This window comes from Pan troglodytes, chromosome 7 (assembly GCF_028858775.2).
Source record: "Pan troglodytes isolate AG18354 chromosome 7, NHGRI_mPanTro3-v2.0_pri, whole genome shotgun sequence".
Taxonomy (NCBI): Eukaryota; Metazoa; Chordata; class Mammalia; order Primates; family Hominidae; genus Pan; species Pan troglodytes.
In genome coordinates, this window is record NC_072405.2 from 90,161,382 (window position 1) to 90,177,497 (window position 16,116).

Genomic DNA, 16,116 nt, shown 5'->3' on the forward strand with positions numbered 1-16,116 from the left:
TTCTTAATTATGAAATAAGCATGGTTTTTATCTACCAAATTGTGTTTTACTAAAAATTTTTAAGATAGCGTAAGTGACTTAGTACATTGTTTGACACATCATAAGCATTTTATACCAGTCAGAAAAGTAAAAATCACACATTAGAGATTTTAAAACAAGGAAGTGTTGAAGCTGGTATTGGAGAACTAAAAAAATAACACAGAGGTAACACGGAGTAATAGCAGGACTCAACTACTACCCATATGGCTGCAGGAGCAAAAGAAAGGGACGGAGTTTTAGAATGCAAAAGCTTGGAGGAGGGGTCCTATAAAGCTGGGACTCAGACTTCAGAGGAGAGAGTAGGTGGCTGAGCTGGTGCTGGTACTCCTAAAGGTGTACTAAGGGGCTGAGGCAATGAGCTGATTTCATTCGTTTTTCTTCTCTCTGGAATCACTGTTCTTTTTGGGTGATATCCTTTGTCTTGAAAACAATTTTCATATAATTTGTCCATTTTTTGTTGTTTCAGGTGGAAGGATAAATCTGGCCCCTTTTACTCCATCTTGGCTAGAAAGGGAAGTCTCTAATGTTTTCTAGCATTAGCTAACAGGTTAGCAACTTAGCCACTTTTTAAAGATGAGTTCAATAGGTTCTGTCTCATGTTGTTTAGTTTTTCAGTGTACTTATAAAATCAGGCAATCGTTTTGGCATAGTTTAGATATAATGCCCTTTAATGACATGCAGCTTTCTAGGATCTAAGACCAAAAACTTTTAAATCACTCTTAACTCTCTCCTGCTTTCAAATGCAATCCATCAATACATTCTGTAGCTCTAACTTAGAAAGTCTTACTACTTCTCATTCTCTCCACTCTCATCCCCACTGCAAGGCACCATCAGCACATGCCTAGAATACTGTTAAGACTTCCTAATTGACTTACTTCTGAGTTTTTGAACCCAACAGCCATGATTCCCTTAAACTGTACATCAGATTATGTCGCTCGTCCCCTAAATACTTTCCAGTGGCTCCCATTTCTCTCAGAGTAAAAGCCAAAGTTCTTGCAATGGCCTATGAGGCACACCATAATCTGTCTCTACTATTATCTCTCTGCATTCATCTCATGCTACTCTCTCCCTTGCTCTGTCTACTCCTGCCACACTTAATATCTTTCTTGTCTTCAATCACAGCATGCTCCTACCTTAGGGCCTTTATACAGTCTCTTCCCTCTGCCTAGAATGCCCTCCTCTGAGTTATTGCCAGGCTCATTTTCTCTCTGCCTTCATAGCTTTACTCAAGTGTCATATTTTCTGCTCCCATCAGCATGACCTCAACAATCTTTCTTTAGGCTGCCAGCAGCAGTAGGTTACAGTTGCTGCAATTAATTTCAGTTCACAATTTTTTATTGTCTCTGAGCCAACCTCATGGCACTGCCTCAGAGAAACCAGCACAAACCATCTGGAACCTTCTCCCTCTTCTCATACAGCTCAGACCCAACCCGATGGGGCCCCATAGGAGCAGTGCCTCCTCTGAGGCCTAAATTTCAGCTCTTACTGGTCGAAGTGGCTTGTGTCTGTAATCCCAGCACTCTGGGAGGCTGAGGTGGGAAGATCATTTGAAAGCCAGGTGATCAAGAACAGCCTGGGCAATATAGAGAGACCCCGTCTCCACACACACACACACACACACACACACACATTCTTAAGTGTCACCTGCTTTCTGAAGTTGCTACTTGTGTGAAATCTTAATGTTCTTTTAATGCCATTTAAGCTTTTTATACCTGTTAACAAATCTTCATATTAAATTCTCCCTATTATTACATAATATAACCAGTATGGTTTCTAAGTCCTGACTGAACCCAGAGCGATAAAGAAATTAGTACTAGGAGTAAGTTTTTAAAGATAATGTCTGAGTGCATTCTCTGTTGCTTATAACAAAACACCTGAAACTGGGTAATTTATAAGGAAAAGGAATTTTTGTTTTCAGTTTTTTTTTAATTGATACATAACTGTACATATTTATGGGGTACATGTGATATTTTGATCCATGCATATATATAATGTGCAATGATCAAATCAAGATATTTAGGATATCTGTCACCTCAAATACTTACCATGTCTTTGTGTTGAGAACATTCAAAATCTTCTTTTCTAGCTATTTTGAAATATACAATAATGATTGTTAACTATTGTCACTCTACTGTGCTATCAAACACTAGAAGTTATTTCTTCTGTCTAACTGTATTTTTATACCCATTAACCAACCTCTCTTCATCACCCCCCACCCACTTCTCGGCCTCTAGTAACTATCGTTCTACACTCCACCTCCATGAGATAAACGTTTTTATCTCCCACATTTGAGAACATGTGATATTTGTCTTTCTGTGCCTGGCTTATTTCCAGGCACAGGTCATTACATAATGACCTCCAGTTCCACCCATGTTGCTGCAAATGACCAGATTTTATTTTTTTATGTGGCTGAATAGTATTCCAATGTGCATCTACACCACATTTTCTTTATCCATTCATCCATTGATGGACACTTAGGCTGATTCCATATCTTGACTATTTTGAATAGTGCTGCAATAAACATGGGCATCCAGATATCTTTTTGATATACTGACTTCTTTTTTATTGAATATATACCAGCAGTGAGATTGCTGAAATATATAGTAGATCTATTTTTAGATCTAATTTTTTAGGAAAGTCCATATTATTTTTCACTGTTGCTGTACTAATTTCCATTCCCACCAGCAGTGCATTAGCATTCCCCTTTCTCTACATCTTCACCAGCACCTGTTATTTTTTTGTCTTTTTGATAACATACATTTTAACTGGGGTAAAATGTTATCTCTTTGTGGCTTTGATTTGCATTCCATAATAACTAGTGATGCAGAGCATTTTTGCATGTGCCTGTTTCCCATTTGGATGTCTTCTTTTGAGAGATGTCTATTCAGATTGTTTGCCCGTTTTTAATCAGTTTATTTGCTTTTTTGCTGTTGAGCTGTTTGAATTCCATAGATATGTTGTTTATTAATCCCTTGATGGATGAACAGTTTGCAAATATTTTCTCCTATTCTGTACGTTGTCTCTTCACTCTGTTGATTGCTTCCTTTGTTATGCAGCAGCTTTTTGGCTTGATGTGATTTCATTTGTCCAATTTTGTATTTGTTGCCTGTGCTTTTATGGTCTTACCCAAAAAATTTTGCCCAGGCCAATTCATTTCTCCAATACTTTCTTCTAGTATTTGTATAGTGTCAGGTCTTACATTTAAGGCTTTAATCCATTTTGATTTGATTTTTGTATTTGGTGAAAGAAAAGGGTCTGGTTTTTTTATTTCTACATATGGATATATAGTTTACTCAGCACCATTTATTGAAAATACTATCCTTTCCCCACTGAATATTCTTGATGCCATTATCAAAAGTCAGTTGGCTATAAATACATGGATTTATTTCTGGGTTCTCCATTCTGTTCCATTGGTTTATGTGTCTGTTTTTGAGTTACTATAACCTTGCAGCATATTTTGAAGTCAAATAGTGTGATGACTGTAGCTTTGTCCTTTTCTTTTTGCTCAAGATTGCTTTGGCTATTCAGGGTCTTCTGTGGTTCTTACAGTTATGGAGGCTGGGAAGTCCAGGATTATGGGATCACATATGGCAAGAGCCTTCTTGCTGGTGGGTACTCTCTGCAGAGTTCTGAGGCAGTGCAGGGCATCATATTGTGAGGGGACTGAGCCCGCTAACTCAGGTCTCTCATACTCTTCTTACAAAGCCACCATAATTCACTGACTCATTAATTCATTGATCCATGAATGGACTAATGTATTCTTGAGGGCAGAACCCTCATGACCTAATCTCCTCTTAAATGTCCCACCTCTCAATACTGCCACATTGGGGATTAAGTTTTAACATGAGTGTTAGTGGGTACAAACTTTCAAACCATAGCAGATGAGATTTGTGGTTTAAGTTGGTTGCATCCTTGGTCTTCAAAGTAGGGTTGAGCTCCTTGCTAATAGAAAATGAAGTGGTAATGGCATCACAGTTAGACTAATTATTATGTGTATTGATTGTGATGAAGTGTGTATCCTGATGGCTGTAGCACTTGTCCATGAAGGCAAGAATGGAATGGAATGACTTCTTTTGAATGCTGTGGAGTTCTTATCCAAAGAAAATGACAAACTCATATCATTATACTCTCAGTTTAAGTCATGTTCAGAGAACTAGAAAGCATGTGCAAGGACCTAAAATTAATATTTTTATAATGGCAGAGCTGACTTTGCTGACAATGAGGTGCAAAATTTAGTTGTTTGGGGTAGAGTTACAATGTAAGTTGAATTCACGTCTTCACTAAGTTTCTCACTTGAAAACTAGGGCAGTCATTGGGAAAGAGTGAAATAATGACACTTGGAATGGGGACATCTGGGTGATCACAGAAGAAGCTGAAAATTTGGAGCTCTAGAATCACTCTGAGCCTCTCTTGACAGTAGAAGCAAACTGCCTTTCAGTGTCTGAAAAGACTAACTCTTTTTGCTTGATGGCCTTATCTGGAGCAGTTGCCTTGCTCCCTAGGACTCACTGCAACCATACATGATTGCCACTACAACCAAAATTAGATAAGATCTCCCCATGTTCTAGGACAAGGGTAAGGTCTGACCCTGGAGGAAACGTTATACTCTAAAAGAATTTAAAGATGTTCATTTATATTGACAGAGATCTGGGTAATACACATTGGAGTGGATTCTAAGGATATTAAACCAAGGAGAACAAACTACAACACTTCATTAGTCCAACTTTATTCATATGACTTCATTTACCAGAGACTCTTCATTTAATTGTTAGCTTGTGCAGCTAGCAATTTATTCTAACAATTTATCTCTAACAATTTACTTGGTTAATTGACTTGGTTAGTTGAAACTTGGGCTCAACAGCAGACTGATATTTAATGAGACTGAGATTCTAGAATTTCCTTGGTCTGACAGAGAGAAGGAATCCAAAATCTTAAGGAAATTAGAATTTGGGAATAGTCTATCATTATGCTAGGCCCAGAAGATACTTCCTTCACTAAAGTATGAGAAATAAGTGAGAGGAGCATGAGTGTCCTTAAAGAGCTCTGTGGTAACTGTTGTGTAGATGGGATACCATGGTGAGAGGTGCCACCACAACACAATTAATCAACATTTGGTTGTTTTCTGCTTCTGTTTCTTCTTCTTCTTCTTCTTTTTTTTTTTTTCATATGAGACAGAGTTTTGCTGTTGTCACCCAGGCTGGAGTGCAATGGTGCAATTTCGGCTCACTGTATCCTCCGCCTCCCAGGTTCAAACAATTCTCCTGCCTCAGCCTCCCAAGTACTTGGGATTACAGGCATGTGCCACCATGCCTGGCTAATTTTTGTATTTTCAGCAGACATGGAGTTTCACCATGTTGGTCAGGCTAGTGTCAAACTCCTGACCTCCAATGATCTGCCCACCTTGGCCTCCCAAAGTGCTGGGATTACAGGCATGAGCCACTGCACCCAGCTGTTTTCTGCTTCTTAAATCTACAGCTCCAAAAAGTAATCTTTCTGATCAGTTCAGGGCATAAGAGTTCATGTAGGGTGGATTTCTCAGGCTTTACAAGTTCAGGTTAGTAGTTTTAATAATGCATTTATTTATCATATTCATTATTACATAAAAAGACTCTAAAAGAAACTCTAATAATTATTTTCCTGATTTCTGGAGATGCATTCTGGCATGCTTCTCCAGAAATTAAGACCTATTTTGAAGTCTGGCCTTGGTATTGATTAGCTGAGGAACTTTAAGGAAACCATTTAGCCTATCTGAGTCTCAGTTTAATCTCAAAGAGAAAATGAAGTTATGCATAGAAAGTTTAAACATAGTGCCTGACACTTAGCAAGACTCAACAACAGCTGTTATCATTGTTATTATTTCATTTTCCATCTCAGGTTGTCAATTGACTTATTCAAATAAAACATGATTTTCCCAAACTTATAGTCAGGAAATATTCAACATTAATTCTACTGTTAAAGAAACCTAAACGCCTCCTCTTTCTTTTTTTTAATTATTTATTTATTAATTATTTTGGTACCAAATTTCTTTATTTGAAGGAATGGTGCAAATCAAAGAACTTAAGTGGATGTTTTGGTACAACTTATAGAAAAGGTAAAGGAAACCCCAACATGCATGCACTGCCTTAGTGACCAGGGAAGGCACCCCACGTCTATGGGGAAATTAGCCTGAGACTTAGCTTTCATTATCACTGTCTCCCAGGGTGTGCTTGTCAAAGAGATATTCTGCCAAGCCAGATTCGGGTGCTCCCATCTTGCGCAAGTTGGTCACGTGGTCACCCAATTCTTTGATGGCTTTCACCTGCTCATTCAGGTAATGTGTCTCAATGAAGTCACACAAATGGGGGTCATTTTTGTCAGTGGCCAGTTTGTGCAGTTTCAGTAGTGACTGATTCACATTTTTTTCCAAATATAATGCACACTCCATCACATTCAGCCCGCTCTCCCAGTCATCACAGTCTGGTTTCTTGATATCCTGAAGGAAGATTCGGCCACCTCGTTGGTTCTGCAGCTTCATCAGTTTCTCAGCATGTTCCCTCTCCTCATGAGATTGGTAAAGAAAGTATTTGGCAAAGTTCTTCAAAGCCACATCATCGCGGTCAAAGTATAAGACATGGACAGGTAAAAGTAGGAGGCGCAGAGCTCCAGGTTGATGTGGCGGTTGATGGCGGCCTCTGAGTCCTGGTTGTAGTTCTGGCGCTCCTGCGAGGTGGACGGGGTCGCCATGGCGGCGACTAAAGAGAGGCTGCTGCAGCGGCAGCGCTGGGGCGGCGGCGGGGGGACCTTGGGGCGGTCTGAGGGGGCGGTGAAGAGGTGACAGACGGCTGGCTATGGGCGGCCGGCCGGGCTAGGGGAAGAGCGCTGGGTTCCGTCCAAGCACCGTTGAAGCAGGAAACCCCAACGACTCTCCGCGAAGACCGTCTCCGCCTTCTCTTTCTTTAGTTGGTGTTTTTTAAATTTCTGTTCTAGCAATATTTTGGCTACGTCTGAATCAAATAATATGGTTTTGTTTAAAACCCCAAACTTTTCCCAGCTTAAAAAGAACAGGTTATGCCTCACTAGGAATAACTCCATATTCCTTAAATATCTTGACTGATGATTACTGACTTGAGCTGAATTAATGCAAACTGCACTGAGGCTGTGGCCCAGAAAGAGAGATGTCATGAAAAGGAGTGATAGGAGTCCATTCATGCTGATATGTCTGCCGCCCTATTGCTAGTTGTCTTCCATCCTGGGCAAGGCAATTATTCACCAAGAAAGTGGTTTTAAATCTTTCTTTCCAAGTAGAAACATTTGTTTTATGGCAGGGCGTGTGGCTCACACCTATAATCCCAGCACTTTGGGAGGCCGAGGTGGATGGATCAGTTGAGGTCAGGAGTTCCAGACCAGCCTGGCCAACATGGCGAAATCCCGTCTCTACTAAAAATACAAAAATAGCTGGGCATAGTGGTGTGTACCTGTAATCCCAGCTACTAGGGAGGCTGAAGCAGGAGAATCGCTTGAACCTGGGAGGTAGAGGTTGCAGTGAGACAAGATTGCACCACTGCACTCCAACCTGGACAACAGAGCGAGATTCCATCTAAAAAAAAGAAAGAAAAAAGAAAAGAAACATTTGTTTTATAATCTGTTGCTTATACATTCCTGGAGATTAGTACACCCATGTGATGTCTTTCTAATATATCACTTCTCTATGGAGTTGATCAAGAGCAGCAAGCACGATTTCATTCTCCTTCTATCCCCGGCTCTCATGCAGTGTCTGGTGCACAGCAGATGTGCAGCAAATCCTGAATTACAACATCACTCTGGAGCTGTGGTATGTCTTGTTTGATTTGGTTTATTTAGATCAGTTTCCCAACCATCCCTGAGAGATATGCACTTCGATCAACCACAGTAAATGACTTTCTACTTTAATGATTCTCAACTGCATAAAGGAAATGAGAAGACAGGAGGCATGCTGCTCATCTCTCCTGGAAATGTGCAGTTGCTGTTGTTGTATTTTTGTGGTTGTTTTTTCAGTTGAGTACTCAAACATCCCTAGATTTTATCAGATTGTTGACAAATGAAATCATATTAACACCTACATCCAATGTCATGCTCCTGTTCATGAAAAACTCTAGCCCTTGAAAGTCCATCCTTCTCCCAGCCCCTGGCCCCCAGGTGTTCCTGAGAGTCAACAGGGATGTCTTTCCTGGCTTCTCCTGGTATCTGCTAACTATCCCTTCAGCACAAGGCTTCCTGCATTGGTTCTTATTGCCTACAAGAGTATCTTCATGACCACAGTAGGCAAGACACCCTAATGCCAAAGCCAGGAGCACCGTTTTTCAAAGTTCCCATAGCTACTGACTGTGGAGGTGTCAGAGCAGTGCTGGGCTCCTTTCCAATAGGGGGACTGCTTCTCCTCTGTCTTTGCAGCAAGCTGTTACCTGGGCCTGCAGTAGAGCTGCTCACATCCACAGCCATGCACAGGGCCTCAGGAAAACTGCTCCTTCAGTGTCTGCCTCGAATTCTCTCTCTGTCCAGTCCAAGTAGCTGAGGGTACAGATATCTTTGTGTGTCTTCCATTGTCCTCTTCGTCATTTCAGTACACCAAAAAATAAACAAGCACTTCTTCCACATCTACCAGACGACTGAGATCCCCCATATATCAATTCAGACAAATAAGCAATGACAGGCCTCACGTTCAAACGGTAAAACTCTATATCCTCATCTGGACTCAGCTGTGGCATCCTGCTACACATTTTAAGACAAATGGAAGCTTGTTTATTCACTAGTATAATGTAGTATTACACTTGGTTCATAATTGTACACCATAAACCTCTTTCTACCTAACTGTTCCAATCTAAGTTCACTTTGTTATGGTTGTAAGGTTAATAACTGGGCAACAAGGATTCTGGTTCTAATTCTTCCTGAAACCATCTGAGTGATAGTAAAGTGTACAATTAACTGACTTGGGCCTGTTCCCCCATCCACAAAATAAAGTGTTCAGTCCACACAGTTTCTAAAATCCCTCCTAAGCCTGAGAGTGCATGAGGTTTTGTGCTAATAAAACAGAATATTCTTTCAGTGATGTTGGTAGTGGATATGGAGTTCTCTGTCATAACAGTTTAGTATTACATTAGAATGTCAATTACTGCCTTAGTTCTAGACATGGTTTCTTATCTTTTCATATATAACTGAGGTGTACCTGCAAGGTGCGCTGTATTCTATTTATTAAAAAATATTATTTTCTCAATAAAGTGCAGATTATGTTGAATTTAGAGGGTGGACATAAAATGCATCATAAGAAAAAAATCAACATGAAGTGCCTCTCTGAAAATATTATCCCAGCCTTGCATTGAACAGGATATATCATCCTGGATTCTCATGGCCGCGAATGCCAAAGTACTACATGATACAGGCATGTGCAATTTGGCAAGCAAAATTATTGATGCTTGTGCAAAGAAAGGCTCTCTCATATTAATAGTCGTAATATTTTACTTTGGAGTTTTATTTAAACAACCTCAGTAGTTTGGAGGACAGCTTGAGAAAGCCTTAAGAGTTTGAGACTGAGTTTGATGATACTTTCTCGTATGTTCGTGTACAGATAACACTGTTCACAGTACTTTCCTACAAGACAAAAGAAATATGAGGTATTTCAGTATAGTTAGGGAAATTAACATTTAGAAAAGTGCAAACTAAGTACTATCCACACATACATTCCTTAAAAATATTGAAAGAGAGGCCGGGCGCGGTGGCTCACACCTGTAATCCCAGCACTTTGGGAGGCCAAGGTGGGCACATCACCTGAGGTCAGGAGTTCAAGACCAGCCTGGCCAACACGGTGAAACCCCGTCTCTACTAAAAATACAAAAATTAGCCGGGAATGATGGCATGCGCCTATAGTCCCAGCTACTCAGAAGGCTGAGGCAGGAGAATCACTTGAACCTGGGAGGTGGATGTTGCAGTGAGCCAAGATAACACCACTGCACTCCAGCCTGGATGACAGAGTAAGACTCCGTCTCAAAAAAAAAAAAAAAATATATATATATAGATAGATAGATCGATCGATCTATATAGACTATAGATAGGACCTATCTGTTAGCTGGTTTTGCCATGTTCTGTATAACCTATGTATGGTGAATCACATATATGTGGTATATTTCGGGTATATATAATGTTTATATATGTATAAAGCAAGGCATACAATTTGGAATTTAAGTTTTTATTTAAATACTTTAAATGCCAACATTGATGCATTTTGCTATTTTACATACTCTACACTTTCTAAATGATAATACTAGCTTACACTGATGTAGTATTTTATGGTTTTCAGGGCACTAATATACACATGATGATACTTAATTCTCTCAGAAAACCTTTGGCAAAGACACTGTCTACATCTTGAAGGCAAGGAATCTGAATCTTGAAGAGATTAAATGAATTGTCCAAAGTCACATAAGTACTGAATGGCAGGGGTGGAAATCCACATCCTTTGATTCTGAGTGTAGTGTTCTTCCTAATGAACTATAAAAGCTTTCTGTTTATTGGCTAATGTCATTATAAACAGCAATAAAATCAATCATCCTTAGTCTTCCCCTTCTGAATTTATAAGGAATAAAATGTACTCTTCATTGTAGAAAGAAAAAAATATCACTGTATTAAGAAACAAGGTTAGATTTTTGTAACCTACACACGAATCTTGCATATTCCCTTAGAACTATTTTATATTATGTAGAAAGTTACCTTTTTACTCATTTTGGTATAGGTGGGGGTTTGGGAGAAGGAAAATCATGAACACACATTCTTCTACTCTGGAGAAGTGGGGAAGGTGACCTGGGAAACCATATGAAAGGGAGCAGGATGGATTCTATAAAATATAGAGTGTTCAGTGAAAACAACCTGATGCTCCTCCCAGTACCATCACATTTTTCTAGCTGCATATCCCTAGGTAAGTCAATGTCTGAATTTCAGTTTCCTCACTGTTAAATGGGATAATAAGCTTTACCTTACAGGATTATTGTGGAAATTGGGAAATAATATTAATATATGAAAACATAGGGACATGATAGTGACATGTATTAACTCATTCATACACCAAAAAAACACCACTTCAGCTTCTTATCCCTGGTCTAGAATTCCTTTTCATGTTTTTGTTTGGTGTTGAGATGGAAAAACAGTGAGAAGTTAATCCTGGAGTGGAGTAGAGGATTGGCAACAACCCTCAACCCCTGCTAAAATCTTCATTGCACAAATACATGCTTGCTTTGTTTTACCTGTGAGTCACAGGATTAGGCTGCATAATATTTTCATTCTCTTTAGTTTTTTAGTTCCTCAATCCACACACATTTTATATAATGCTTATGATTATACATTTATCTCATAATTTTTTTCTCATTCTTTTAAACTATGAGAACAAGGAAAATGGCATCCATTTTCATTGTTTGAGAACAAGTTGTGAGTTTATATTAGTCGTTGCTGAAGGTGGGAAGAAAGCCAGGATGGGCTAACTCACCACCACCATTTTCCCATCCACCAGCTTTCTCGTTATGGTGGTTTCTTTGCCATCCCAGTCCTGAACTTGAATCAGGGACTCCTTATCTAAGGTTACTTTACTCTGAAAAACAGAAAAAACTAAATTCAGATCAGCTTGTCATATTTCAACATTAAAATTTTATCAGGCGGCAAATTCTTTTTAGCTGTTGTAATACTCTCAGGTAGTTTTAGAATGGTGTTGACAACCCTATTTATTTTAAGACTTTGTCAGCAGTAAAATTGTTGGCTAATTCTGCTGAAGAAAAAAGGTTTTACAAGAGTAAAACTGTAATATTATCTTGAAGAATAAGTAAAATGTTCTTTCTTTTTCTTTTTTTTTGAGACAGAGTTTCACTGTTGTCACCCAGGCTGGAGTGCAATGGTGCGTTCTCGGCTCACTGCAACCTCCGACTCCCTGGTTCAAGCAATTCTCCTGCCTCAGCCTCCCAAATAGCTGGGATTACAGGCACATACCACCACGCCCAGCTAATTTTTGTATTTTTAGTAAAGATGGGGTTTCACCATGTTGGCCAGGATGGTCTTGAATCTCCTGACCTTGTGATCTGTCCACATTGGCCTCCCAAAGCGCTGGGATTACAGGCATGAGCCACCACACCCGGCCATGAAATGTTCTTTTTATCTTTGACTGTGTAAGCAGAGTATTATCTTTTTGCATAAAGAATTACAAATACATTTTAACTTTCAAAATAAGTGTGAAACTCCAGCCTGGACAGCACAGTGAGACCCCCATCTCCATAAAAAATAAAAAATTAGCCAGGTGTTGTGGCACATGCCTATAGTCCCACCTACTTGGGAAGTTGAGGTGGGAGAATCACCTGAGCCTGGGTGGTTGAGGCTACAATGAGCCAAGATTGTACCACCGCACTCCAGCCTGGGCAACAGAGACCCTGTCTCAATAAATAATAATAATAATAATAATAATAATACATGTGAAACTAATTCAAACTCCCATTATATGAGCTTACTTAAAAGAAAGAAGGCCTCTTTCCTCTTCTTATCCCAATAATATTTTCCAGTTTTTGTTGTTGTTGTTGTTGTTTTTGGAGATAGGGTATCACTGTGTCATCCAGGCTGGAATGCAGTGGTGCAATCATGGCTCACTGTAGCTTCAACCTCCTGTGCTCCAGCAATCCTCCCACCTTAGCCTCCTGAGTAGCTGGAACTATAGGCACGCACCACCACAGTGGCTAATCTTTGTGATTTTTGTAGAGGCGGGATCCTGCTATGTTGTTCAGGCTGGTCGTAGACTCCTGGCATCAAACAATCCTCCTGTTTTGGCCTCCCAAAGTGCTGGGATTACAGGCATGAGCTACCGCACCCAACCTAGCTTTTTTATTCTAGTAGATTTTTAAGAATTTAGCATAGAAATCCATATTAAGCATTTAAGTCAAAAATTTTCTTCCATTTTATATGGTACAAGAATTTAAACTCTCATATTCATTTAGTAACTGTCTATTACAGTGGCGTGATAGTTCCTTTTATCAGGATATTACCCTCCATATAGTTTAACAATCCTCTATTGAGTTCATTCATTCAAATAATAAATATTTATTGAACAATTGTCATGACCAAGCACGGGGTTCTGTGAAACAGACAGGAAATCCTGTTTTGGATGAGCTCTTACATTCTGGTGTAGGGAAAAAGACTGTAAACAATACATGTAGAAGTAAATTACATATTATAAATAAATAATATATTCCTGAGATATGTGCCCTTGAGATATGAATGAAAACTCTGTGTGGCACTTTCAGGGTGAGACAATAAAAAGCCCATGTCTCTTTATCCTGGTGTTGGAGAAGACCAGGTTGTCCACAGGTGGTAGTTGAACCTCTTTTGGCATGGATCCCTGAGAGATTAGGGGGAGCAGATTTCCTGTTTACTCCACTACACACACACAAACTTCCCCAATGCCACCCGACACTACGTATGTACTATAAGTTAGAAATAAATCCCCATTGTGTTAACTCACTCCAGGCTTGTGGTTCATTGTCATGGTGGCATAACCTTACCTCTGCCAACTAAGATGAGGATTATTCGCTGTAATTCTATGTGTGGAAAACTGCTACAAAATGGATAGGGAAAACTTTTGTTTCTGAGAGGACTAAACAGTAATCTAGGGAAATGATTCTCAAAATGTGGTCTGCTAAGCGTCTGCATCAGATTCATTAAAAATGCAATTTTCAGGGCCTCTGGCAGTGGGCAGGAGGCATTTTTCACAAGCATCCCAGAAGATTTGTATCTTCACATGTGACATCCTTAGACCTATGTTTTAGACAAAAGTTTCTCTTAAGGACTTTAGATATGTTTGCTAGAATTGCTTACTTACCGAGGATGATATCTGACTAACGTTCTTTTGAAATGTGTCTGAAAGACTGTCGTAGGCCTCACCTTTGTTTTGTGGCCACCTGGCGTGATTTCCTCAAACTCTTCTCCCAGCTTAAAGGAGATCTCATTATTTTTAAAGATGCTTTTGGTTTTTATTGTGATGACATCTCCATCTGTACTGATGGTCACAGTGGGTTTTGCCAAACGGCCCAGTTTCCTGCTGGCTCTTCCTATACCTGGAAACCAGATAAAAGGAGTATTATCTTTTTGCATAAAGAATTACAAATACATTACATTACAATACAATACTTAAATCTGTTGTTGACTCCAAAAACTCAACATTATCTGTATAATTCTTTTGCTAACTAGGAGGTTTGCGAATTGAACAGATTTAATGGTGCATGACTTCACATATCCCAAGCCAGCAGCTCCACCATTACATGTTAAAATAGACTATCTTTGCAGAAAAAAAATCTGTCTCTAGTTGTTGTTTAGTGAGTATTCTTTTTCACTAGTCCAGTAGCTATTAATCTTACTGATTTTTGAACCCCTTTGAAAATCTGATTAAAGCTATCAACCATCTCCCTATTTTAAAATTATATCCACTCACATACAAACAAAATACTTTGGTATGGATTTTGCCAGATATTTAGCTCTTCACTTGTATTCTTACATGTATATATATATATGGGTTTGTTTCCTCAATGATGTATGTTTTTATTGTGGTAAAATATTTATAACATATATTTACCATTTGAAGTTACAATTCAGTGGTATTGAGAACATCACAATGTTGTGCAAGCATCACCATTATTTATAGGATTTTTAAAAATATGTTATATCTACTGTTTTTCAACTTGCTTTTTCCCTTATCTTGTCTTGAAAGTTTTCCCCTTATCTATGTCTTGAAAATTTTTCATGTCACTCTATATAGATATATACTTTTTCATAGTACATAATATTCCACAGTGTGTATAGACCAAAATTTATTTTGTCTGTCTCCCTGTTGATGAACAATTCATTTGTTTCCATTTTGGTTCTTACAAATAATTATGCAGTGAACATCCTTGTATACACAGCTCTGTGCAGCACATGTAGGAGTATTTTCAGTAGAAATAGCATTACATATACTGCAATACCTAAGTTAAAATTCTAAGGGAAGATATATTGGGAAAATACTATAATGTAGTTCGTGGAATTCATATCATAAAACACAATCACAGGATGTGACAGATTGGATAATGGTTCCTAAAGATATTCACGTCTTAATCCCTGGAACGTGTGAATGTTACCATTACATGTTAGGAGACTGTACAGATGTGGTTAATTTAAGGATCTTGAGATGGGGAGTTTATCCTGAATTATCAGAGCAGACCTCAAACATAATCATATATTTCCTTTTAAGAGGGAGGAAGAGGGATGCTATACTAGAGAAGAAGGGAGAGCAGTGTGAAAATGGGAGCAAAATTTGGAGCATTGCTGGCACACACTAAGGAAATCCAGTAGCCAGCAGAGGCTGAAAAACAAAATCTACTCTGAACTTTATTCTGAAGATCCCCTAAAGCTTATAGCAAACATTTACAAAATAATCATTTTTAAAAATAGTTGTATTTTTTTGTTTTAAAACATTTATTAAAATCACTTGCTGTTTAGTTAGTTTATGTAAATTAATGGTAACTTATATGAGAGATTATTGTCAACTCCAACATAGTTTTGCACAGAACTATATCCTGGTACTGAATCAATATTTATTTTTTCCTATGTGAAAAATTAGGGAGTCCAAGATTAATATTATTTTATACAGAGCAAGTTCTGTGCTATCAAAATGCCCATTTTTACTGGATATGATATGCAAGTAAACATAGCTCACCCAGCTCCTTCATGTATTCTTCGAAATTTTCACAAGAAATGGACTTCCATGTTCCTTGGAGCTGGTCAATCATTCTGTCTGAGATAAGTTGATCTCAGAGAACAGTAGTTTCATGTGTATGCTGGTTTTCCCTGAAGTAGTATGGGAATTTATTTTTAATACAATTCTGGGTAGAGAATGAGATGAGAAAAGTTAGGAAATAAAATAAGGAACTCTAATCCTTGCAATGTTCCTTGAGTATCATCTAAAGCAGAAAAGCTTTCTTAAATTTAAATACATCAGGATGAAAATGGAAATACAGTAGAGTGTTTAGCAGAACTAGATACACCTTTTCCAACACCAATTTAGCATCA

The 16,116-nt window shown here is 38.7% G+C and overlaps 1 protein-coding gene and 1 pseudogene across 2 annotated transcripts in view; both read right to left on the reverse strand.

Annotated features, from left to right (window-relative positions):
- Nucleotides 1-6,015: 6,015 nt before the first annotated feature.
- LOC464256 (ferritin heavy chain-like) lies at nt 6,016-6,777 on the reverse strand (annotated as a pseudogene).
- A 2,725-nt stretch (nt 6,778-9,502) lies between these two features.
- The window catches only part of FABP12 (fatty acid binding protein 12), a 51,192-nt gene continuing 44,578 nt past the window's right edge, over nt 9,503-16,116 (reverse strand). For both annotated transcript variants that reach the window (XM_054656844.1, XM_016959600.2), the window contains 4 exons: nt 15,764-15,929; nt 13,957-14,129; nt 11,528-11,629; nt 9,503-9,642 (listed from right to left, as the gene is read on the reverse strand). In XM_054656844.1, coding sequence (XP_054512819.1) covers nt 9,568-9,642; nt 11,528-11,629; nt 13,957-14,129; nt 15,764-15,836 — 423 coding nt within the window. In that variant the 5' untranslated portion in view covers nt 15,837-15,929 and the 3' untranslated portion in view covers nt 9,503-9,567. The remainder of the gene's footprint in view (nt 9,643-11,527; nt 11,630-13,956; nt 14,130-15,763; nt 15,930-16,116) is intronic.